A 27953-nucleotide genomic window follows, 5' to 3' on the forward strand; every position below is an offset into this window, starting at 1 on the left:
TTTAAAGAAATTTTAACAGCAGCGGAGTGGTGGGGGTCAAATTGACTTTTCTATTTAAAGAAGAAAAATAAACAAAAAATAATGTTCTTGAAATACTTTCTTGAAAGAAAGCTTTTCTATGAAAAAAAAAACAAAAAAACAAAAAGCTAGAATTTCAGAAGAGAAAGCGCATAATGGCACACAAAAGTTTGACAACGAAAACAATTTTAAAAATACGTAATTAAAAGCAATTGCTTTTAATTATGTCTTTTACGTCATTTAAACATAAAAATTTGTTTTGAGGAAGTTTCTAAGCATGTGTTGTAGCTCAGCGGAAGTTTTCAAACATAAAAAATAAGCTGAGCAGAGTTAAATCAACTTTTTTTAATGTTTTAAAATAATAATTTTTTAAAATAATGTTTTAAAATAAAAAAATAAAAATTTGTTTTTGAAGAAGTTTACAATAGTAAAATTTTATCGAACTAATGTAACTAATAAATTATAAAACTAATTTAATAAAATCTATTCGAATATAATATTTCTGAGTTTTTGAGAAATAGTTTACGTTTTTAAGGAAGTTTTCAAATTTAAATTTCAAATTTTAAACGTCAGTCACGAGAGCGTTTAAAAAAAACTTCAGAACGTGTTTATATAAGTTAAGAAAAACTTTTCTTTTTTAAAAAAAGATGCCAACCAGGATTGTAATTTTATAATAAAATGGTGTCACTAAGAAAGATAATTAAGCTTTTCAAATAACATGTAAAATGGGAGTTTTTTTTCTTCATTCAAACTGTTTATTGATTTTGAAAATTTGTTATGAAACGTAACCGTGTAAATTCAAGAAAGTTGCACTTTGACATAAAGGCTTGTGCTTTCATTGTGTTTTGTGAATTTGCAGAGGGTAATACTGCATTGGAGTAATTTTTTGTCATTGTGAAGATAAGAGTATCTACAAATTAAAGCAATCTAAGTTCAATTAGACATAATATACTTAAGAATAAAATAACAGTCGTATGTGTATGAAACAACATTTAATATATAATATGTGTGTGAAACAACAGTCATTGATAGTATATGCAAAAAATATTTGTTGCAATAAATAAAAATATAAATGCAAAAGCAAAAATATTTGTCAAAGAACAGTGTTATCTCATTGATATCTGTGTAAGCTAATTGTAACGTGTTGATTTTCAAACTAAAACAAAAACTTATAAAAATTGCGCGATTTGGAGACACGTAAAAGTGAGTGTAACGGTTTTTATTACCGAATACCGGATATCTTATTATCCGTAATCGAGATTTTGAGATAATCCGACCGGATATGGCATGCATTGCATTATATTATTTTTTATAACTTTATAATGTTTTTATAAAGTAAAAACAAGTCTTCTTTTACACTAGCAAATAGGATTTTATGTATTAAGAAAAAAAACATCATACCTTTATCAAATCGGTCTCCTGAATTGAAAATTAACCTATGCTTTCACCAATTAGGTCTAGTTTTAAAGTCATTAAACATATGTAATATATTAGGTGTGTGCCCAAGCCCATACTTGTTTATGTCTGTGTGTGAGTTGAAGCTTATACATTTAGGTATGATATGACCAATACTGTGTGGCTAGACGAGAGTGGAGTTTTGGCTAACAACTAAATGGGAATACGAATTAAAGACACCAGTTATACAAAATTGATCGTATTTATTGCTTATCAATGAGTCTAACTATTCAGACATAAACCCTCAAAGCAATTTTTATAAATCTTATTATATAAAAAAAAATTTAGGGCAAAAGTAAAACCATTGATTTCAGAATTACCCTACGTGCGTGGAGTAATTCTGATCACACCGTGGGTAATCACTAACACTGTTGCGTAGTAACAAATAAAATGTTAATTGTAATAATTAAGTGGAAAAATCACACATAAATCTTGGGAGAAGTATTTTTTATTTCTTGTTTCTTCCTATCTTTCCTTTTCTCTAAAATATTTCTCAAGTGCGAACTAGTAATAATGGTGGAGTTTTTTTTCCTAAGCATTTTCAGCTTTTCTTTTTTTGGTAAATTTGGTACACAGATAATATTTGAACAATTTTTTTGTTAAAATTAAATGTGAAAAAAGTTAGAAACTTTTATGTTCTGATTGCCTGACGCCAAAACACACCACTGAGATCACAACCCACTGAGATTCATTTTTTCCTGGACACAAGCAATTGAAAAACGACTAATTTAGTGAGGTTATATTAACTTACCTAAATATAATACGTGTTAAAAATTCCTTTCTTATGGTACTATGCAACACCAACGATAAAAGAAGTGGTTTTATATGCATAGTAGTTACTACAGAAATATTTCTCAACAAAAAAGTTGCATGAAATTATCAGAAAAGGTTAGGATCAAATTATCGTGAAAAACGATCAAAGCTTTATTACACTACTGCACGTCTGAAACTGAGCATGGGATTCCCTCTCAGCAGGTAAAAAGAAATTGTCAAATACATTTTTCTATTATTTGATTATGTTCGGAGTTCCCTGCGTTTGCCATTACCCCACTCTTAATAAGTCACTATGAATGTGTGTACATCAACTACAGCAGTTGATTCTCTATCGCATAACAATTTCATTTTAATCTATTCAGATTTTGTAAATTTGGCAAACAAAGCAATATAATATATTGCGTTAATTCTCTAAATGTGTTTTTTTATATTTGTGAAGAATATAAATTACTTGAAAATCGAAAAAAAATCACTTAGTTGGTTGAAAGAATATATATTTTGCATATTTTGTGTCAATTTAGGAGAGGAGAAGATAAGTTTTACTTGCCGCATAGTGTCTGCAAGCAATGTACAAAACAGTCTTGAGCTAGAAAAGGTATACAATTTGTCATACCAACGGTTTTGTGAAAGTCCAATATTCACGTAAATGACTGTTATTTTAGTGCTCTAAAATATAAATTATTTACCCGGAAAATAAATCAAGCGCTTGTCTATCTGAAACTTACCTCCACTATGAGACCAACTCCACGCAGTGAAGAGCTTTTTTTGCAGTAGGGGAAAGTCGGGTAGCCCCGGACACTTAAGGAAAAAGTAGATTGTTCACGTGTACTAACAGAAAACAAAGTTTCAAAAGATTTTTTCAAAAGCTTAAATATTTACTTCAGTTTACACAATACTTTAGTGTTACACAATGGAAATTTGTATAGCTCTGTTACATTTAGACACTCAACATATCTTATAGAAAGATATAGAGAAAATAAGATTTAGATAAACTGTGCCATATTTAAAAATGGGTCATTTGAGTTAAAAGATGACGAAATTTTGTTTTGTTGTTTCATACAAAAATTCACTATCTTTAATTTTGACTTAAAGGTGGTGAGTTTTCAAGTTTGACTATTGAAATGTTTAAAGCAGAGATTTATGATGGACCACAAATACGTAAGCTACTAAAGGACACAAATTTGTGAAAAATTGAAAAGGAAACATCAGCTCGGCAAACCTTTGTCAATATAGTGCATTTTTTTTTTTTTTTGCGATGTTGGCGCAAATATGAAAATTAAAATTTTAAATAAGTTGGGTAAGAAAACTAGACCTGATAGAAAAACTGAAGTTACTTTTTAATCTGATTGGAAAAGTCACTTGAGAAATATATTTTTGTTGTTCAGTGTTATTAGCGAAGAATAATACTGTTTGTATAAAAACAGTATTCTAACTAGTTTGAAAATGAACTAAAATAAAAACTTTGAAATAAAAACTTGTACTAATTTTGTATGAATTTATATTATATTAAAAAAATAGTTGAAAGTTAATGGAGCTAACGGGTGATGCGGAAGTTATCGGACAAAATAAAAACGTCAATAACTTATTTATAAATAAAAAACAAACTACTATTATATTTTTTTTAAATAAAGCATTTATCTTTTAATGAAAATATATTATTTTTTATATGAAAAAAAACCACCATCTGCAATTGATCTCAATTTTGCTCTGACGCCTTTCATATGCGACTGTAAAAAGTTTAAATCAATTTCTTGTAGTTTTAGTTTAATGCGATCAATCAAAACTTGCTCTGTTAAAGCTTGCCAATCTCCCTCGTAAACCTTCTGTGCCAAATGTCTCCAAAAATTTTCAATTGGTCGTGCTTGAGGCACATTTGGGGGAAGGGATTCTTTATCAACGTAATAGACATATTGGTCCATCCAATTTAGAGAATCTTTAGAAATGAGAACTTGCTAAATCTGGCCAAAATAAATAGTTAAAGTCTCCATGATACTTGTGAATAAATGGAAGAAGTCGTTTTTCTGAACATTCATTAATATAGATTGATGAATTGATCGCTACAGCCTTGAAGTGCTAAACAATGGCTCGGACATACCACGGTCAGATATGGCTATCCACATTAATTTTTTTGGAAATTTCTCTTTTCCTATAAAACGAACACTTTCTGTCTTTTTGTTGTTTGTGTAGTATCCAGAATTTACAGGCATGCTGTCCCCTGCAAAACAAAAGTATTTTTCGTCATCGATGACTACAAGCGATTTTGTGTTATAGAGTTGGTTAACTAGTTTCCTGCTTCTTTTCTTTGCCTTTATTTGTTGTTCTATAGTGTATTTTGGAGTCTTTTCACGTTTTCTATATTTAACATTCATTTTTTTTAACTGACGACCAATTGTCGATTGATTTACACCGAATTTAATATCTATTTTTCTCTGACCCCTTTTCGATTGTTGACAAGTCTCGTTAATTCGGCTTTCTTTTCTCTAGTCCAGGATGTCGGACGACCAGGGTACTTGCTATCAGAAAACGATTGAACAGTTTCAAGTCTTTTTAGGTTATCATATATTGTACTTCGAGCAAATCCTTTCTTTTCAAAATGATTTACGATTTTTTTTTTTATATTAGGTTTATTTACAAAAAACATTTTTAGTCGCTTTCGAAAAGATTCTTGTTCAGCTGCATTTAACCTCATTTTAAATAATTGTGTTTCAAATAATAAAGTTTATATTTTATAGAACGTTTATGCCTACGCATAAAACCACAAAAACTAATTATTATGCTCAAATAATGAAATTAGGATTTATCCGATAACTTTCGCATCACCCGTTATATCTTTTCAGCACAAATACCAACAAGTTTTTAACTGTCTTGATAATTACATTAAATCTAAAGATTTTGTTTTTAAGTGGAATGTTATTTAAATCTGGGTTTTGAAAGACTAAATTTTTATAATAACTCTAAAAAAACAGTGTTTAAAACATTACTATAACACAGATTTTTTTAAACGTTTGATCAAATCGTTTTCACTGAGTAACGATTACGAACTTTCTTACATACTAAAACCATTTGATTGTTTGAGAGAAGATAAAGTTAGTTGTTTATAAATGACTTTAACCCTGATTGTGTTTTAAGAATCAAAAGTGTCGAAATTATTTACTTCAATATAACTTAGGGAAGAACTTTAAAAGATGATATCAATTATTATACAAACCAAGGGTTAGGCTATTAGAGTAAACAAGCCTCAGAATCTGTTAAATACAATTTCATGCAGTTCTAAGTAAATGGTTATGAAGGTACTCAAAAATTGTCACAAAACTATTCTAAAACCTTTTATCAACCTCTATTGTTTTATACAATAGAGGTTGATAAAGCAAGGTTGATGAACCTTGTCAAAACCCTTTTCAAAAAATCTTACTACTTAAATATATACAATACTTTATTAAAAATTATTTTTTAAAAATTAAATTATTAAACGCTTATTATAATTAGTAATGTAAAATATATCAAACGTTTATTATTATGATATTATTGAAAAAATATTGTGGTAGGTGGTACCCCAAGAAATATATTAAAATCTGATTGGGACTAGAGCACACTTTCATTTTCGCAACAAAAATACATAGTTTAAAATAATTTTCAAAAACGTTATCACTCTTGAAATTATTTGCCTCGATTACCCCCCAAAAATGGAAAATAACCGGATTTTTGTGAAGTAATTACTCAAAATCTACTTGTCATTTTAGCATGAAATTTAGAACATTTTTTAAGCATGGTAACATAATTAATTTGACAAAAAATAAATGAAAGCAAATGAATATTTTAGAAATTATGCATAAAACACTAAAAAGTAAGTGAGCCAAACAACACTAATATAACAAAATTTCAAGAGGTAAAACTCATTGAAAAAAAATCTTTTCTGAAATCAATTTTAATAATATGAACAATCTGTGAAAATTTAAGCAGTTTTACATGTTTATTTGAAAAGTCATCATTTCACAAACTTTGAAAACTAGTGAAAAAGTATATTTTGAAATTTTGTGATATAAGAATTAAAATTACTCAAAAAGCATATAAAAATATATAATTTCTGGAATAAATGTAATAAATTAAAAACCTCCAGGTTCATGATTTTTATTCAGTTTATATGATTTTTTTTCAGTTTTATTTAACTTTATTTGAGTATCCTTTTTTAATACTTTTAACTGTTTACGTCTCTTTATTCCTTGGGGATTGGTTTTTTTATTGACAACCGTGAGTAGAACTTTTTTGCTTTGCTATGGTTGACGTTGCATAACCAAAAAGATTAAACTCTGATAACACAGACAAAACACTTGGACCATCATTAAAATTTAATAGCAGAATTTACTCCAATTTCCAGTGTTGATTGGTTCACAAAAATTATTTTGGGACAGCGTTTTCAGATTATTGAATTGAGCACCTCATTTACATTCTCCGTTGGATCATGAAGACATTTTGAAAGCAATTCATCTGATAATAAACTCTGAAAAATTTTAATAAATTAAAAATTTCTATTGATAATGATGTATGTTCTTTGTATGTGATTGTACCATAAAAGTTAGTGTAGAGATATTTGCACCAATGTTTTTATCTCGCGGGCACATTTTATGTTGGTATTCTTGATTATCAAATTTAAAAAATACTGCCCAAACTGCTTACTTCATAGCATTAAACTATCAACATTATTTCTAATTGCTAAACCATAATAGTTTTGGAGAGAATTTATTACTGATTCTGTAAGTTTACCCTTACTCTGCAGACAGGTCTGTGTCTTTTTGTTTATTTTAACCGAATTCCTGAAGGAAGTGCCAAGACGCCTTTGCACATCACTAATGCATTCTAACTTTACGGGAGTGATACTATACTCCTTATATGGGTCACATTGCATGACATCTTTGGAACCAGAAGAGCCTTTATGGTTGATATTTTAGATTAGTTTTTGCACTAAAAAAATGGTTAGTTTTTTCATAGTTCTAACAATATAACTCAAAAAAACCCTCATTCTCAGATCTAATACCTGTTATTTTCAGTGATAATTTGCATAATTTACACACAACAATTTCAAACATTTTCTTCAAAATAGTCATATCAATCAAAATGAAGTAGCTTTCAGTATCTTCAAGATTTTTTTTTTTCGAAAGAAAATTGTTGTTGGAAGGTACTCTGCTTTTGCGGTTGATGATGTTGTGTTGAATGAAAGTTTGTTTTCTAATCATTTTTACAACGATTAAGAGGGTGAACATAGGTTCTTTTCTTTTTTTAAAGCAAAATTCTGCTTGTTACCTTGAGGCATTATGCCTAAATAGTATAACTTGCAAAATTCCAAAATACTAGAAATACTGCTCTAAACAAACTTCGCAACAACTTCAATAAATATTAAGAGTTCGAATGATCATTCAACTTATGACCAAAAAAATAATCACGGTAGGCTATAACACACTCAAATATTACTTATATTTAAAATATATAGATTTTTGCAGTTATACATTGGAAATATTTTTTTTTATATATTGATTGCTATGGCGTTGTTATGGACATTACAAACTACATGGTTGAATTCAACCCAAATTATTATTACTCAAAGTTAAAATTTTGCATTAAAGTTTTTGTATTCTGTGAACAAAAGAATAATAAACCAAATTTAATTTTTTTTTTTTTTTTAAATTGACTTTAATTTCTTGTGGTACCTTCTTAACAAAAACTCAACAAATAAATCTAAAATCAGATTTCTTTTTTGTAGCTAGGAGTGATCGGATAGAACCCCTCTCTCTCCTCTAAGAGAACGCCCCTTTTTTATGAATAAGTATATGACTATTATATGGAGTTAATAGCGCTGTACTTAATTTTTTTCCCGATTAATAAGTTCCGTAGCAAACAACTGTTTTTACGGATGTTTTTCGTTAGCAACGGAAAACATCCAATAACACAGCTAGATAAACTCTGGCTTGTTCTGCAATTGATTAGTCACATCAGCTCAAACAAGTTTTTATAGTGATTTTACAATATTGCTTTCTTAAAATAAAATAAAAACAAACTCGCTTAACGCCTCTCAATTTGTTGAAATAGTTAATGGCCTGAATGATTTAAAAATTATACGTTCTTCCTAAAAAACTTGACTTCTCTTAAAGCATGAGCCTAAAGATGGGCAGATTTTATGTTAGAAAGAAAAATGGCATTACCAAGGCATTAATTTTATGACAAAACTCGAAAAATCCCAAAGCACAGTTATACTAAAGGAGGCAAATTCTTGTACAGCAATAGCCAGTTCAAGGAAAATTAGAGCAAGGAGAAGTCCAGAAGCTGTTTATTATAATTTCAACTTTATAATTAACTTTTCTTTTTTTTTCTTCTAAGGAACCAGCTGGTATCTATTATGGATTCATCCCTCTTTCTCTCATTTTATTTGTAGAATTCCCTCTAAATGGTTATAATAAAACTATAATATTAAAAAACTATACAGTGCTTATGCAACTGTAGGTCAACAGGTTACTAACAAAGCAGATTTAGGAACCAGAAAGTTTACTAAAAATAATGCTTCACATAATGATACAACTCAATGTGGAGTTTCAGTTGATGGAACATGGCGAAAAAGAGGTCGCATTATTTAATGGTGTTGTCGAAGTATTGCAAAAGTTGTGTTATTTGGAAATGCTAAAAAGGTACTCTAGATTACCAGGATTTAAATACCAACCAGAAATGTCTTGCTAATCATCAACGATCATCAGGTGCTATGGAAGGTGCAGGTGCAGTTACTTTTCCATCGGTTCGTCAAAAAATATAAATTGCAATATACTAGTTATTATTAGCAGTAAAGAATATTCTTGTACCGATATTCAAAGATTTAAGAAGCAAAGTGCTACTTAAAAAAGTACACGGTCTACACGGCATACACAGTCTTACACAAAACAATAATGAGCAAAAAAATAAGTTTTTTTTAAATGTTATATGTAACAATTGCGATAATTGTTGATGTAGCAAAATAATCTTAAAACCCAAATGTACTTTATTTACATGTCTAAAACATGTGTAAAAAAATTTATAGGCTTTTTATCAATATATTTCAAGATACTGTGTTTTAAATTGACCCATTAAAAAGATGGTTTTTCTATATAATCGAGGCAAAATAAGTGAGCCAAAGTAAAGTATGAAAAATCATTCTTACTGTATGTATATTTTATTAATATAAAAATGATTATTTTTTGTTCAAGTTATTAAGAATTTTGAATATTTTGTGGTGTATCAACTTGAGTTTACAAAATTACATATAAATTGTAACTACATATATATTGTATAACAAAAATATACATTGTTTTACAATAATGATCATTAAATCAACTTCAATTCAGTTTAACTCTGGTGACAGTTAATCGAAATCATTTTATGGAAAAATTAAGTTTCAAGCAGGTATCAAAAATGTTTTTTAAGTGTTTTAATTTCCCTGGGTGACCCAAAATACCTTATGTCATTATTTAAATTCAGAAAATTTAATATTTTGTTAAAAAAAATTTAACATTTTACTAATGTCATTTTTATTCTATTATTTATTAGAATTTAGTTCTACATTTTTACCTGTTGCACATTGGCTAAAATATTTTCACTATTACAGTAAGTGGGAAAAATTGGATAAACATTCACTGACCATTAATTCACCGTATTTGTAGTAATACCAATATAAAGTTTACATCTAATTTGATTTTGAATTTTTTTAATGCTAATTTAAAATTAAACTTTTATCTAGTAATATAGTTTACATTCTTTTTTTGAAAAAAGAAAGAAAAAAATGTGAAAAGAGCCAATTAGAAGCTTTAACAGCTAATTTAATTACAGCTCATTTAACAGCTCATTTAGCTACAGCTAATTTAATTAAGTAATAGTAAATGTTTGGATTGTGATATTCTACCAACAATAATGTATTAATAATACAAAGTTTAATGTACATAACAAGTTTCAGTTGTTAGTGCAATATTGTATATTGGCATCGGGCGGCCATTGTTTTACTCTATAGGAAATTGTGCTGGGATGGAATCATACCCACAAGTATATTGGTTTGCTGATGAATTGATTCCTTACTATAACACACTATCGAGATTCGATGCTGGTATCCCATTGGTTCGGTATTGATATTTACACAAAAGATTATTATATTAAAAGTGTTAGTATATTGGGCATGAAAATAATAATGTTGTTAATTATAAAAATACTAATATGAGATGAATACAAAATAGTTAATTATTTTGGGTGAAGCGGTTTTAAACTATTTAAAAAATAATTTTTGAAATAAAATATTTTAAACTATAGGAACATAAAATACTTAAACACCTGGTTGCATGAAATATTTAGTAATCCATAAAATATCCAACCTCGGAAAATAATTTTTTATTATATTTAACACAAGTTTTCAACCTGCATATGTATTTGTAGGTTAATGATAATAATATTTAAAATATTAGTTTTGAAAACTTCCCCTACAAAACACCTAAAAAATAAAAAAAGTGCATCTGTTACTTGGTTAACTTTACATTAGTTGTACTCTTACCCTATTAAACACACAGTGCCTTAAAGACATCTAACAATGTCAAGGCATCTTTTACAAGTCTTTAAGACATCTTTTATACCCCGTGTTTTTACTGGGGCGTAGGCTTTTGATAAATTTTTATTTTTATATAGCAATAGTGGACGCATTTACTAAAGGTGAGAACCAAACACCTCTTCATTATGCTGCGAAGAACAATGCTGTAGATAGTGTTCGAGTATTGCTTAACATGGGTGCAGATATTGGTGCAAGAGATTATAAATCAAGAACAGCATTATTTGTTGCTGCAGAAACAGGTAATATAAAATTGAAATATACTTTTTTATAATATAATCTTTTGCCATGTTATATATATATATATATATATATATATATATATGTATATATATATATATATATATATATATATATATATATATATATATATATATATATATGTATATATATATATATATATATATATATATATATATATATATTTATATATATATATATATATATATGTATATATATATATGTATATATATATATTTATATATGTATGTATGTATATATATATATATATATATATATATATATATATATATACATACATATATATATATATATATATATATATATATATATATATATATATATATATATATATATATATATATATATATATATATATATAAATTAGTAAAAAACAGAAAAGTAGAAGTTTTTTACTAATTTATATATTGCTGGATCATCAGGAAGAGTTCTTCCTGATGATCCAGCATTAGTGAAACCTAAAGTAGAAGATAAAAGTTAGATAAGTGTTTTTTACTAATTTATTATTGCTCTGCTCTTTAAGAACATTGAGCACTCTATTTGTAAAATACACTAACATTATTTACAATATATATATATATATATATATATATATATATATATATATATATATATATATATATATATATATATATATATATATATATATATATATATATATATATATATATATATATATATATGTATATATATATATATATATATGTATATATATATATATATATATATATATATATATATATATATATATATATATATTAGTTTATTCTACAAATAAATTGCTTAATGTTCTTAAAGAACAGAGCAATAATCAGTAGGTTCATCAGGATGAATATCTAAACATCAAAAAACTTAAATTATAGCAAAAATATTTCACAAGAAGTTGGGATTTGTTATAATTAATTATGTAATAACTGTAGTTATTTTGCAACCAGGAGTTGCATCAGCTACATTAAAATTAAAAAATTAATCTTTAAAAGAGTTCTTTAGAATTAGGATAATTTTAGTCTTCTCATTTGTTTTTATAATTTTTTAAAAGGTTCATGTTTTCATATCTGCATTTAGAAATTATTTCGGATTTTTTGTTTAGTAAATTGTCTTGATCCAAATGAGTAATAATTTCAAATTTTTCTTGTAAACATAGTATACATTTTTTGAAAATGTTGTTATTGGCAGGCACAGTTTTTAAAATAAACCAATTAAATTCAAAATTAATGCTTTTTTCTTTTAGTTGCCTAATATATTTTTATAACATAGTCTCTTTGAGTATTTTTTATGTTTAAAAAGATTGTTTGTGTTGGTGGCTTAACGTTTTTTTCATTCGCTTCATTTTCCGTTAAGCCAATAAATTGTTTATAGGGTTGTTTTGTGAGAAAACAATGCATTGGTAAATAATATATTTTAATAAGCATTTGCTATTTATAGGGCAGTCAATTTTTTGTTTGTATTTACAATTTTAATTTTTTTTTTCTTCAAGAATTTCGTTCATATTAACCAATGCAAAATTGTGGCCTTTTTATAATGCTTTCAATAATTTTTGTACAGCTATAGCTTTCTTTAATAGTGTTTCTGTTAAAAGTTTTGCGTAACTCATTAAAGGGAGGAAATATTTCTATATTAATTTTTAAAATGCTTTTCCAATATTTGTTAAAACATTGATGTACGGAGGGTTGAACCAAATTATATTTTTATCTCTATCTTGTTTTTTTTAATTTTTGTTTCAAGTTTTAGATCGAAATTTTCAAATCTGCCTTTTTTTGAGAGCATCTTTGTTTAGAAGAGTTATTTTGATTAGAAGAGGTAAACATGAAAACTAACAGTTTTAGTTATTCCCTAAAAAATATCCCAATCCCAGATAAAATAAGTCATACTATTTCTTTAATTAAAAAAATAGAACATCTTATTAAAAGAATTTTTAAAAAGCCCGTTTTTTCTTAGAATCTGGAACCAATAAAAATTCTATAAATGAAAATAACCTAAAAAATAATTTTGGGTTCAAAACAAAAATCGCCCCACGATTTGTTCCCAATCTAGAAAACTTTGAAAATGATTTACTAAACTTAATTAAAACAATAAAATTTCAAAATATTAACAATGATTTCGAAAAAGAACTCAAATTAAACATTAATAGTATAAAATCAAACCCTAATATTTTAGCTTTTGCTGATAAAACAAGCAACATATACCAAATTACTGCAGATAATCATCATAAAATACTGTGCAATGTTGTTTCTTATTTATACGCAAAAGCTCCCAAAAACGTTGAAAATACAATTAATTTGGAAGATCAAAACATAGATAAAACATTTAAATTAGAAGCTAGAACTGAATCAGTTGCACCGGCCCAAGCATTTATTACACTAAAAGGTCATAAATCAAATTATCAAAAAAAAACTTAATTGTAGGCTACGAGTACCTTCAAAAATAGAATTAGGGCACTTTAGTAAAACTAAATTAGATAAAATAAATAATATTTATAATTATTTAAAAAAATTAAATTTGCAACGGTGGAAAAATACCACTAATGTTATAAATTTGTTTTTTAAAATTAATAATAGAAATGAATGCACATTTACACAATTTGACATAAATGATTTTAACCACCCTCAATTACAGCAGAAATTTTAGGTAAAACAATAGAATTTGGAAAAATCAACACTGAAATTATAGACGACACTATTTGTCTAATTAAACATTGCAGAAAAACTTTACTCTATTTAATAACAAGACGTGGAAGAAAAAAACCATGCACAAACGCTTGATGTAACAATGGGAATTTACAATGGAGCAGAAATTTGTGAATTTGTAGGCTTATGTATTTTAAATTCCCTTGCTAAAATAGTTCATTTTAATTAATTAGGCTTGTGTTGCAATGATGGTTTTAAAAAATGCAAAAAAAAAATTAGGACCTCAACTTGTCATTATCAAAAAAAATATTTTTTTAAATTTTAAAAATATTGGCTTCCAAATTGAAATTAATGTTAATTTAAAAATTGCGATTTTTCTTGATATCACATTTAACCTCTCGGAAAATGCTTATAAGCCTAAATTCTTATGAACCTAATGATGAATTATCGTATATTAATATAAATTTAAACCATCCCCCTCAAATCTTAAATAAAATTTCTATTTCAATTAATAATAGACTCAAATCAAAACTCTTCGATTTTACCTTTTGAAATATTATAAAAATAAATTAGTAGACTAAAATTATCCTAATTCTAAACTTTTGCAATAGTTTTGCTGTAATAAAGTTTAACGTATTTTGTATTGCATAATTTATATTACACATAACATATTTTGTATTGCATAATTTTTATTACACATAAATAACGTATTTTATAACACATAACTTTTATTACACCTAAATAAAAATTCTATGGTATATTAATCATTTCTGTTTAGGTCGTTCTCAAGCATCTCGATTTTTGTTAGAACAAGGAGCTCCAGCGGGTATTTATGATGATGGAGGGACATCTCTGTTAGTTTTATTAATTGAAAAAATGCCAGATGTTGCTAAACTTGCTTTAGGACAGTTTCATCTTGTGGATAAAGCATTGCGAAAGCAATATTTTTACTTAAATTACTTAGAGTTGGATGTGTGGAGAAAGATGGCTACTAAAGGTGGAAAAGCAATGAGAACTTCTTTTGCTCGTACACCATTGGAGGTGCTTTATATTATGATTTCTAAAATATATGTGTATGTTAGAGTTAAAACTGCTCGGTAACCTGGTTTCCTTCTATAATAAATAGGAGATCTTTGGTTTGAAAGTAGCTAAAAATTCATTGATTTTATTTTTTGTTATGAAAAAAAAATATATTACAAAATATATTACCTAGCTGGTAATCAAGGGGTATGGTGCATGACCTATTTCAAAAAGTAAATTAAACCATTATTTTTTAGTTATTTTTAAACCAAAGTTTACCTACTTTATACACAGAAAATTGAAGATACCAAAATGTAACATAACCATAGTGTGCATGTGTCTGCATGAGTGTGCGTGTGTATGTGTATTTGTATATGGACTGCATTCTTGGTTAGCTATTAGTAATTTAGCTTTTGCATTTGATTTCTTTAATATTTTTTCTATATTTTGCTGTGATTTTTGATCTTTTCTAAGATAAAGAATAAGTGATCTAACTTTCTTTTTAAATATCATTTTTGATAATTAGTCTGACTAAAATAAAAATTGTTAAATAAAATGAAAATAACTTATAAATCTTACTAAATCTAATTTTTATAGAAAAATGTTACTTAATACATATTTTATAATGTTTAGGTAAGAGTGCAATATATATCAACATTTTTTTATTTTTAAGACTATCTGCATCTATAATGAAAATGAGTTAATTATGCATCCAGTAATATTGCAACTTATTGCTATAAAGTGGAATTTATTTGGAAAGTTTTATTCCACTATTGATGTGGTATTAAATTTCACCTATACTTTACTTTGGACATCACTTGGGGTTAGCCTTCCCAGAACGTTTTCATCAACTTCAGGATATTATACTCCAATTAAAAGCAATATATGGCGAATTATTATTGAAATTATTTGCAGTATTCTGGCCACATATTTTATAATTATGGTAAGTTTTTACTTACTTTGAACAACAGGTTTAAAATTTAACAGAATTAAAGGTCAAGTGTAAAATCTTGCTATAACATAATGTTGCATGGCAACAACATGTAACAAAACATGCAACATAACAAGATTTTATGTAGCATTGCAACATTACAAATTATTATTTTTTTGTTGTTGTTAGAATATTTATAATACTATTATTTTAATAAATTAGAACAAAAAAAAAAATAGGGATAGGTTGTTAGATTTTAGGAACAAAAAAACATCTTATCGAAGTCGTATCAAGGGATAAAAATTTATAGCTGGTTGCCCTGAAAAATTTCTTTCCCAAGAGTGCTATCAGTGAATTTGTGCCATCTATTTTTGCATTTATATAAATTATTTTTTTAAACATTCAGAATCCTTTGAACTTTGAAATTTGCAACTTTACTCTTTTTGGAAATTTTTACTTGAATTGTTTGATAACAATTAAATTAGCCTTTATTACATATTTCATATTTTTAAATTTGTGAAAAAAAATACAATCTGCTTTATTAATGTGAGTTTTTATTAAAACAAATTTTTTTTATCTTTTATTTTGAAATAAAGCAAATTATAGAGTTTCGGCGAACTCAGAAAAGAGATAGTACTTATAAGCAATGGCGTATTCGTGAAGTTGAGCGTGACTTAACATACAGTCATCCAAGATGGCCTGAAGAACGTCGTTATCTGATGACGGAAATGGAGAACATTCGATCATCTAATGCACTGGCTTATTGGAAAAATGGTTGGAATATATTTGAATGGGTAGCGTTTTTCTCCGTTTTACTCGTTGCTATCACCCGATTTGCAGCTATTATTAGTGGGAAAAAAAGTGTCCATGATTTGCACTCCAAAACATTTCCTCTTCTTTTGATTATTTTATGGTTGCGTTTTATGAAATGCTGCCGTTGTTATCAAAGTTTAGGACCCTTTATAACTATGCTTGGACATGTTATAGCTGATACAGCTAAATTTGCTTTTCTTTTTTTTGAATTTTTTATCCCTTATGTTTGTGCATTTTGGATTTTGTTTGGTGGTTTAGAAGGAACTGAGTTTGAGACATTTAATGACCTTGTTAACCAAGTATTTCTAATGACCATTGTTGCTGGTTATGACGTCAGTGATCTCATGAAAAAAGACAAAATAATGGCTCAAGTCTTATCTGGTACTTATATGACTTTAGCCTCTGTTGTATGCTTAAATTTATATATTGCATTAATGAGTGAAACATTTAACAGAGTTTATGGCGATGCAACTGCTACAGCTTATATGCTGCAAGCCAATCGTTTGATGGATTTAGAAAGGAGTTTGGGAGCTAAAAAGAAGAATTCTGTTAAAAGATTCATGACAAAGGAATGCTCGCCACAAGTAAGTTTTTTGATTATATTATTATATAAAAACAAATTGTTTATTTATGCCCTATTTAAAGGGATCTCCAAATGCTAAGAAAAGTTGTGTTCATATTTTAAATAAACCTTAGAAAATAAATTTAGAGCTATTTAAACATACCAAAACAAATTACTTAACAAGGATTTACCAAAATACCTTATCATTTTAAACACCTTTTTTGTTGTTGTTGTTGTTGTTGTTGTTGTTGTTGTTGTTGTGAAGGAAATTTCCGGCTTATTAAAATTTTCATTAAAAAAAAAAACTGGTTGGGTTAATGTGTTTACTGGCAATTTTCTGCACGTTTTTGATATTTTCTTAAATCAATATTTTTCCATCACATGTTTTAATTATTTAAACATTTTTATTCCCTACTATGATTGAATATTAAAAAGTTAGCTATATTATACGCTCACTGCAAAAAAATATTTTCATTTCTCGTAAACGACATTTAAAAAAAAAAGATGAATTGAAAAAAGTCACATATTAAAAAAATCGTGGATTTTTTATGTGACTTTACAAAAACCTTCAAATAATATAACAAAATATGGTTGATTAAAATGATTTTAAATTTAGAAAAAAAATTATAAATCAGTTTAGAAGATTGAGAATTAATGTCAGATATTATTAACCATTTTTCATACAGTACAGATAAATATTGGGACGGTTATGATGATTATAGGACATTACCATAACTGTATGATAACACCGCCTCTTTGAGACGGTATTATGGGGACTATTATGACAAAATATACATTTTCTTTAGCTGCGTTTAACACCACATGCAAAAAAAATTTTTCTAATATTTTGCAATTTTAACTTCTATATAAAGTGAAAATGTGGTCATTTAATGGTAAATATAAAATTGATATTTAATATAATTGATATTAATGGTAAATATAAAATTGATTTTGGGACAATTTTAAATGTTAAATCATTCTTTTGTTAAATTGTAATTTAAAAAATATCACAAAAAAATAAAGTATACTTCCCTGCTAAAAATTTTGACAGAAATGTTTTCCTTTTAGTCTGTTCTCGTTCAAGCTTTTTTTTTAAAAGTAAGGTAAAAGCCATTTTAAGGATTTTTAGCAAAAGGATGGCTGTGACTTTGTGTTTCGGGACGAGAATAACCACATAATCAAATATATTTTTACAGCGCATTGCACAACCTTATAGCACACAATATTAAATTTTTTTGTAAGATTGAAAGAAAAACACTGCAAGATATATTTTTATTGACATTTTAATAGCTAAAAAAACACAGGCGACAACAGAAGGGCAGGGGCGGTATGAAGTTTACTCAGTGTTAATTCGTAAAATAGTATTTCTCAAAGACATTTTCTTTGAAAATGTCTTTGACTGAAAAAAGTCAAAGACAAGACTTTTTTTTTTTTTTTTTGAGCCTGGCTAATGTATTATTATATACAATACTTGAAATAAAAGTATTTGACATATCATTTACAGTTAAGCATACAGTTAAGAAACTGTCCAGGGACCGCAAAACCTTTTTTTAATTCAAAGATAAAGGAAGTTATACATAATCTTGCTGTATTAACTGATAATAGTTAGCATATTAAATACTATTACGTTCCCAAAAAGAATTTAGTATTACATTTTTTGTAGCAACTTTGTATTTGCCACCTCTTTCTTCAATAATCACTCCTACTAAATTAGCTGGATCTTCTTCTTCACAACCATGCTGGCTAATGCTAATAAGCCCATTATTGCCTATTTTTAGAGGATCTAATTGTTTATTCGATCATTCAACTTTTCTTTTTGCCTGAATACGCAAACTTTGTGCAGCCAATTCTCTATTTTTATTTGCTGGGTGGAAAGACGCTGCAATACTTGGCATCAAGTTGCTCTTGATATCTGTATTATTGGAATAAACTATAACATTTGCTACTAATGCTACACATATTATTTATCTCACTTCCAAGACTTTCAAAATCTTGATTAATTCTTTTTATAACAGCTAGTTATTCTTTGTGATATATTGTATAATGGCAATATAGCATCTAAACTAGTAACATTAAATACTGGTATGTCATTATCTTGCATTACGTTTTTTTTACAAGCCATTTCTTCTTGTAGAACAGCATCTTGACTATTAACATTAAATACTGGCATGTTGTGCTTTTGACAAGATTTATTAGTTTGTTTAGTATTTATTCCCCATTGAACAATGCATAATCCAAAACTCCATTTAGTTGATTTATTGTCTCTCATCCATACAATTTTTGATTTTTTTTTAAGTTGAGTTGCTTGCCTTGACTTTGCTAGTACCGTGGTCTGCCTTTAACTAGTAAGTTATTTTGATATTTTTTCACTTCAGTTGACATTTAGCATGTTAAGTTATATATAATAAGTTCTGAAACTTACTTATTTTCATAACCAACGTACTCATTTTTTATGTAAAAGAAATTAAAAATTTTAATTTTATTTTGCCTTAGCACTATTCTCACTAATGCATATAAAACTATATAAAATTCAAGCGTTCTTAAAGTGACACTCAAAATTTATTTTAAAAAATGCGGGGGGAGTTATTACCTTGTTAATTGTTTTTATAAAACAAACGCAAAAGAACTCAGAAAAACTGGTTTAATTTGTTTATGATTCTTTTTTACTTATTATTTACTTAAAAATTGTGAAAATGATGTGTCAATGGCCAAAGATAGTTCTAACTTGACATAATTCTATTTATACTTACCAAAAATATATCATTATTTAGCAACTCTGTTAATATCTACAAAGCTGTAATATCGACTAGATACAGGCTTAGCATTATATTGAAGTTAGCTAAAAAGCAAGGTACGAAGTCTTGCCATTTATTTTTTATAAAAAAAGCATTTGTTTTTTATAAATGTTCTTTGGCTCCCATAGATTATACCAACCTGAAACTTTGGGTAATACCCAGTAAGCACAGGACTTTTTTAAAATGTTTAAAAAACTTTTTAAAACGAATTTTAAAGTTTTTTTAAACGCCTAAAAAACAATCTGCGCTTACTATGTATGCTATAATATAGCTTTTGGATAGTATGATATAAAATAGCTTTGAAAATGTAAGTTATTAATAAAAGGCAAGGCAATTGTTAATTATAAATGACCACCATGATGTTTACAGACGTAGTTACATTTAAAAATTTTTAAGTTTTGATTTATGGATCATTTATATCATTAATAAGTTTAAGTTTTTGTTTTTTAACTTGTCTTCTTCTGACTTTCACTCTAATTCCTTCGTTCTTCAAAATCACTTACTCTTGGTCTGCGAAGTGGGTGATCTTTAGTTAGCTGAACTCATCTTTTCGGGCCTTGGTAATGTGGCCTCTGTATGGCAACTAACTGGAGGAAGATAAACCGCAATACCAGTTCAAGCTTTTATATAAACAAAGAGAGAAAAATTTTGAAATAAAATTTATAAATATTTTATTCTAGATTAACCTTTAAATAAATAAATCAAAATATAGTTTTAATTTTCCTGGTACCTAGTTTTCTTTTTATTATGTAAAGACTTTTATTAATGATCGACAAATACTTTCTCAAAATTTTTTAAATGTGACTGCCTCAATTTTTCCACTATCTTCAAATACAGTGGCAGTTGTGCTATACAAATTAACATTTGTGTAATGTAAGAAAAAAAAACTGGGAAACCTGATCATTAATTTTCTAAAATCTTACTAATTTAGGTAGTTTACGAAACTGGTGGTGGTAATGATGATGATGACGATGAGGAGCAGCAAACACTTATGCTTTATCGCTTAGTTGATACAATTAATATCATAAAAGAGAAAGTTATAAATTTCTCTTCAGAGGCAGACTCCATTCGATGTGGAAGCAAAACATTAGCATTACCAGGAACTTCATTACCAGGAACGTCAGATCAAACAATTAATACCTTATCTGGAGAAGACTTTAAAACTCAAGTAAGTTTTTAAAATAACATTAATTATGTTTGCATAACCTTTTTTTTTCTGGTTATGTAAATGCACAAGTTTATTTTCAAATGATTTGTTTTATATTTAATTATGGAGGTAAAAAACAGAAACAGTTTAAAGAATAAAAGTAAAAATTAAAAAGTGGTGCGGTAGTGTGGTGATGGGTAGTGTGGTGGTGTGGCGAAATAATTTTTGTTAACAGGTTTTGGTAATTTATTTTACCCAGAATAATTTACATTTATAAATGCATTTATAAATTGCTTTATTCTAGGTAATTATTTTTCCGTTAATGTTTTTATGTTTTTTTATAGTTTGTTTTTTTTACTTTTCAATAGCTTGAGTTCATATGTCAAAGCCAGTATAAACATGCCACTGAGTTAAATGAAATTAGATCATTGATTGCATCGTTATTGTCAAGGTTAAATCAACCCGAGTTGCAACAGTTCATTTCGTCAAAGGAAATATCACATGTCAATAATGAAGCGTCATCTAATGAAAATTTTGATGAAAACACGAAAAGTAAAATTATGGATTCAAAAATAAATAAAGAAGATGAAAACAAAGATGATAAAATAAATTATGAAGGTGAAAGCTCATTGGGATCTCAAACTTGGGATGATAAAATAGCAGCATTGACAAACCAAATAAATGAGAGAGAGCAAGAATCAGTTCGTAAACAAAAAGAACAATTTAATAACTATTCCAATACAAATTTGGTTTCTAATGATAGTGATAAAAAAGTACCTGAATATAATCAATCTTTAGCTTTCCAAAAAGAATCAGGTATTCCTAAAAACATAGCTAATAACAATGAAGTTCATCAATATTCAAATCAACCTAGATTTCCTAACAAGTTCTCGAGTCTTCCACGAAACATCTCGTTAAAAGATAGGTCTGATATGTCAAACGAATACTATTTTCCAACTGCACCGTATCAAATGCAGGAATTTCCTCCTGGTCCAAACTCAGGGTTTATTGATCAACGAATGTATCCTCAAATGTTCTATGGGAGCAATCATAGTCTTCCACAAGTGCCTTATTTTTATCCACCGTTTTACTCCGGTTACCCCCCTATTTCTAAAGTCCAACCTCAAGATAATTTACCATCACCACAGAGTAGTGAGAGCTCAAAAGGTTTTCAGTCAGCAAGTAACATATCTAAGCAATCTAAAAACCAGGGTAATACACAAGAAAAATCAATTACGCAAGAACAGAGCTATATAGATGAAAATGAGAAAAAAAATAATTCTCAAAATATTTATCCTTCTTTAAACCGTTATAATAGTCAAAAATCAAACGGTTCATACTCCGATAACGCCCCATTACTTCAATGTTTAACAGATGACAGCGACACTTCAAACGTTTCTACGAAGAAAAGGAGACGAAGACGAAGAAAAAGTAGTATTGATGAACATGCATGCTAATATTTTTTGTTTTTTTTAGCAATTTCTTTATTTTTCATGTTTAATTTAATTTATGTATTTATAAAAATTTTAATGAACAATAGCTTATAATTTTCAAATTATTATATATTATGCAATCTTTCGAAGTAAAGTTTTTAGTTAACGTAGAATTTGATTTTTAATCGAAATAGAATAGCACAAAAGTTATAAAAGTTTAATTTATCATAAAAATTGTTTTTTTATAATAATTTGTAACCGTCACCCGGGATTCTTCCGTCCGATAGTTGTGCCCTTACTAACTGGTTTATATAGTTGTTTTTTTGCATTGTTGCTTTAACTTTAATTTATCCAAAGTTCCGAACTCTAAAAATGCTTACTTTCCAGATTTTTTACTTTGACTGCAAATCATCGAATGAACAAAGTTCAGTTTTTTTTATTTCGCAAATATTTGAATCAGTATTTTTTAAAAGAGCGGATTTTCTCAAGAAATTTTGAGCTAATTCGCCCCGTTATAAAACACTGATTCATTTTTCGACAAATAAATGCACACTGTGACGCTTTAACGAGAAAAATATTCCGATTCCAATTAAAAAACTACAACTTTATAAAAGTTCAAGAATAAAAAGTAAAGTACAATTATGTTCGCATAATTAACGCCAGGTGTCATCATGTAGTTTTCGTCATAATAATTTATGTAAAAACAGCTATCGTCATAGTAACTATCGTCATATTAATCATAAATAAAAATAAAATTTTGTAAATCAAAGAGTTTTGAAAAAATAACTTTATTTTTTAATAATTTAACAGTTGATATTGAAAAATTAAACAACATGATGGCTAGACAACTCCATATTAATAAATTTTCTATGAACACCTTTTGAACTTTTTTTTTTTGAAAACTTGTTAACCAAGATCTTAATCAATTTTATCACACCAAAAAATAAGAATACTTTATTCCGAACGCTGCATCAATATTCCACTTCGCCCTATAATTTCTTGCTGTGTTCAACCGATGGATTTTTCAATTTATAACAAAATTTTGGCAACCTTTAGCTAAAACATACTTCAAAGACACAACCCATTTTCCTTTTTTAACTCTTATTTATTTAAATGAGTTTGATTATCATTTGATACAGCTCTAATATAAGTAAGATTAGAAAACTAGTTTAACTGTACCAAAGGATATTAGCTTAATTAAATAAAATCATTTATATAAAAAAAATTTAATTAATAACAAATAAGATATTATTTTTGAATTGATCTTTAAAACGTGTGAATCGATTGGCATTTGAAATAACTCTGACAGCATGTTTTTTATACTTAACACCTTTTAAGTATAAAAAACATGCGGTATTTTAAATGTTGATCGATTCACACATTCTAAAGATCAATTTAAAAATAATATCTTAACCAATGTTTTTCAGTTAAACAATAGCTTTGGTGAATTAAATAGCAAAAAAATAAAAATTCATGCGGAGTTATTAAAGACGTATTATAACAGAATATAAGCTTTTTTTGCTGACAATAATCTGTTATTAACCCAGGGCGGATCCAGCATTTTTTGGTCTTTGAGATTCTTCCAGACATTGAATTATTTGTATGTTAAATATATTAAACTTATGTTAGATGATTTAAGCTTGGGAACAAAAAAGGCCCTAAAATTTTTGCTTTCACAACCGTCTCCCTCTCCCATTTTTCATTAGACTTATATTCATCGAACAATTTTAAGTATTTTTGTTTAATTTATCAGCGTTTAAAAATTATGCCCATATAAAATTATTACCTCCCTCAAATTGAGGGGGTTCAAACTTTGTATGGTCATATATTTGAGCTGAAATATTATACTATGAAATTTAAAATTTATCGATGAATACAAGTTTGATTAAGAATAGTACAAATATTTTAGCAACTTGTTGCTTTCATGTTCGGGCAGAGGTGAAAATTCTGTGGTTTTGTTTGTTCCCAGGCTCCAATCATCGCAATTTTTTGCAAAGCATTCTTATTTGACATAAGTCTGTCTGGAAGTTAGCCATCTCAAAAACCAAAAGATACACCCCTGATTTAACCATCAGTACGTCTTTTAAAAACAACTTCTACCAAAGACGTAGTATCACTAAATCGTTAGAATCTAAGTATACTTAAAACATCTTCATAGACTTACCTAAAGCCTTCCATGCTATAGACCATAAAATTCTATTTAAACATCTAAAACATTATTATTTAAAAACTTTGGCATAAAAGTTTCCGCAACGGTCACACATAACACGAGCCGTGAACGCCTAAATGAAAAATAAAGTACGTTAGAATAGAGGAGTTATTTTTCAATAAATGATTTATTTTTTGTAGATTGTTTATGTTTCAAGATTTTTTATTTAGATTTTAATTTATTTTTTAGACTTTATTTTATTTTTTATAAGATAATATTTAAAAGATGATATTTTATTTTTCATAAGATTTTTATTTTCCATAAGATTTTATTTTATTTTTTATAGATGATTTATTTTTCAAGGTTTTATTATAAATGATTTATTTCTCAATAAATGAAGTATATTAGAAGAGAGGAATTATTTTTCAAACAAACTATTTTTTGACAGTTGTCAAGACAAAAATAAAGATAAATAAAAAATCATTTTAAAACTTACTAATACGTTGGCTAAAATAAAACAGACATTGCACCCAAATAAACTTACAATGCATGGGCCAAGGCGTGCAATAAATTTGCGGAGGATGGGGAGGAGGGGGGACAAAGTAAAACATTTATTTTGAATTCAAATGTTTTCGTGTTTCAAAAAAACTTTTTTTGCCACAGTTTTGAAAATAAATATTTTGTTCGAAAATTTTATTCAAATAATAAAAAAATTGCAAAAATGTGAAAAAAAATCTAATAAAGGTTTTTATATTAATGTTCAGAACTCACTCATGTGCTTATCCTGTGCAGCTGAGTAAATCGCTGGGCTACTTCTATTAAAAATAGACTATCAAAAATATCAACGTACGTGCTTAGCACTGACAAGGATATATACCTTTTTTGAGCTAATGTTGATCTGAGCTATGTTTTGACCTTCCTCTGCATTTTAAAAGAGCGTCCTGGCGTGGTCGATGTAGCTCTACTTTTTAACACGATTTGGATAATCATCTAAATATTCTGGATCATTGAGTGGTTTTCTTTATCCATATTCTGAAGTGTCTTGCATTTATCTCAAAAATTATTTGACATAAATTTTTTTTAAATAGTTGGTATGAGATGAAGCTCACTTTCTATTTGGTTTCAAATGAAATGCTCTTTTGATAGATTCTTATTAATGGCTTTCAAAAACAATTCTTCAACGTTCATAAACTTCTTGAATGCTGTTTGTTTGAATCGATGTTCGATTCATTAATAATTGTGTCGAGAGCTTCAAAATATATAGGCCTTAAAATAATCATTGGCTGTTTCTGGGTAATAGACATTGCTTGTTTGTTCTTCGTAAACAATGACAAAGTAAAAAATATTTTATTCAAAGTATTTGTCATTGCTTTCTACATATTGTGACCACCTTTCTGGCAATTTGTGGATACCACGCCAATAAAATTGATTGTTTTTTGAGGCAAACCATTCGGAGACCCATTCACGACTATAGGAATTGAAGTGCTGCTTATTCAATGCGTGTCCTATCGATGAAAACAAATGGTAGTTGGAAGGAGCCAAGTCTGGTGAATACGGCGGGTGAGGTAACTCTTCCCAGCCAAGTGGTATTATCGATTCCTTGATCGCTTTTGCTGTATGACTCGGAGCATTATCATGCAACAAAATTACCTTTCCGTGTCTTCTGGCCCATCCTGGTCGTTTTTCGATCAATGCATGGTTCAAATTGATCATTTGTTGTCGTTAGCGTTGCGTATTAACAGTTTCGCCAGGTTTTAGAAGTTCATGATACACCACTCCCTTATGGTCCCACCAAACACAGATCATTGTCATTTTTACGAACCGATCAGGTTTTGCAATCAATGTTGATGCTTCTCCTGGATTTACCCATGATCTTTTGCATTTGGGATTCTTAAAATAAATCCATTTTTCATCACCAGTCATAATTCGATGCAATACTGACTTCCTTTCGTGTCGTAACAGCAACATTTCACATGTGGTTTTTTGCTTTTCCATCTGCCTGCCATTCAATTCATGTGGCACCCATTTCCCACATTTTTGGATCTTTCCCATAGCTTTTAAACGGTCAGAAATTGCTGGTTGTAAAACATTTAACATTTCTGCCATTTGTTTTTGACTTAAAGTGTCATCTTCATCCAGTATTGCTTGCAATTCTGTGTCTTCAATTTTTTTTGGTGGTCTTCCACGTTCTTCATTTCGCACATCAAAATCATTATCTCTGAACCGTTGAAACCATTTTTTGCATGTTGCTTCCGATAGAGCATGATCATCATAAGCTTCGACAAGCATTCGATGCAATTCAGCAGCAGTTTTCTTCAAATGAAAACAAAAAATTAGTGCTTACCGCAAATTATCATTTTCTGGTACAAATTCAACATTTTCAACACGATTAAAAAATATGATGTTGTTTGTACAATGACTTGATGTTTACTAAATATGTTTGACAGATGTCATAGCAAAAATGTTAAAAAAAATTAAGGCCCTTTCACAACAAATGTTCTCTATCGATACATTTGTAACTCGACGCTCACTTCATGCTTATAGACCTGGTGTTTATTGATGACTCTCTTAATATATTCTGCCCGAACGGTCCACCTTATTGTGTTAATCCATCTTATTGTGTTAATCCATCTTATTATGTTAATCCACCTTATTGTGTTAATCCACCTTATTGTGTTAATCCATCTTATTGTGTTAATCCATCTTATTATGTTAATCCACCTTATTGTGTTAATCCACCTTATTGTGTTAATCCACCTTATTGTGTTAATCCACCTTATTTTGTTAATCCACCTTATTGTGTTAATCCCCCTTATTGTGTTAATCCACCTTATTGTGTTAATCCACCTTATTGTGTTAATCCACCTTATTGTGTTAATCCACCTTATTGTGTTAATCCACCTTATTGTGTTAATCCACCTTATTGTGTTAATCCACCTTATTGTGTTCCATCTTAAGTTTCTTCAGCTTTTAGTAGTATAAAAGTAATAGTATCGCTTCTAATATTTTTCAACTGGTAAAATCCTTTAAGTCTTTAAAAGGTTTCAAATCTTTATCTATCGTTTGAATACAAAACAGTAGCTGTTCTTTATTACTCATGTCAGTGCCTCCATCGGCAGTAATGGAAAAACAACTTGCGTTCTCGGATGGTTTTTAACATTTTTTTGTAATGCTAGAGTAGCTTATTTATCAAAAATCTCACTTTGCACTTCGTTTTGTGTATTTGTAACCAATTCTTCCTTCAAGATGGTCTACAATGATTTTGTTGTTTTTACCAAACAGTCCCAATAGTTGGGTATGTAGGCATCGAATGACTTTCAAAAGATAATTACCTTCTATCGCTCACCTACTGGAAATCTACTTACC

The 27953-nt window shown here is 27.9% G+C and overlaps 2 protein-coding genes across 3 annotated transcripts in view; both read left to right on the plus strand.

Annotated features, from left to right (window-relative positions):
• The window catches only part of LOC100208925 (uncharacterized), a 25730-nt gene extending 3058 nt beyond the window's left edge, over positions 1 to 22672 (plus strand). The window contains exons 1-7 of one of the 2 annotated variants that reach the window (XM_065807183.1): positions 8162 to 9666; positions 10930 to 11091; positions 14516 to 14778; positions 15431 to 15700; positions 16285 to 17085; positions 20790 to 21026; positions 21374 to 22672. In XM_065807183.1, the coding sequence (XP_065663255.1) occupies positions 11025 to 11091; positions 14516 to 14778; positions 15431 to 15700; positions 16285 to 17085; positions 20790 to 21026; positions 21374 to 22462 (2727 nt within the window). In that variant the 5' untranslated portion in view covers positions 8162 to 9666; positions 10930 to 11024 and the 3' untranslated portion in view covers positions 22463 to 22672. Of the gene's footprint in view, positions 1 to 8161; positions 9667 to 10929; positions 11092 to 14515; positions 14779 to 15430; positions 15701 to 16284; positions 17086 to 20789; positions 21027 to 21373 lie in introns of those variants that run through there. The other variant, XM_065807182.1, reaches the window with a different exon arrangement.
• Positions 22673 to 27121: 4449 nt separating this feature from the next.
• On the plus strand, positions 27122 to 27544 carry LOC136086092 (uncharacterized). The gene has a single exon (XM_065808362.1). The coding sequence runs from the start codon at positions 27122 to 27124 to the stop codon at positions 27542 to 27544; it is 423 nt and encodes a 140-aa protein (XP_065664434.1).
• The last annotated feature ends 409 nt before the right edge of the window (positions 27545 to 27953 follow it).

This window comes from Hydra vulgaris, chromosome 10 (genome assembly GCF_038396675.1).
Source record: "Hydra vulgaris chromosome 10, alternate assembly HydraT2T_AEP".
NCBI classification, from domain to species: Eukaryota; Metazoa; Cnidaria; class Hydrozoa; order Anthoathecata; family Hydridae; genus Hydra; species Hydra vulgaris.

Excerpts from the sequence above, each read along its gene's own strand:
- LOC136086092 (XM_065808362.1), top strand. The coding sequence starts at position 27,122 with ATGCTTATAGACCTGGTGTTTATTGATGACTCTCTTAATATATTCTGC.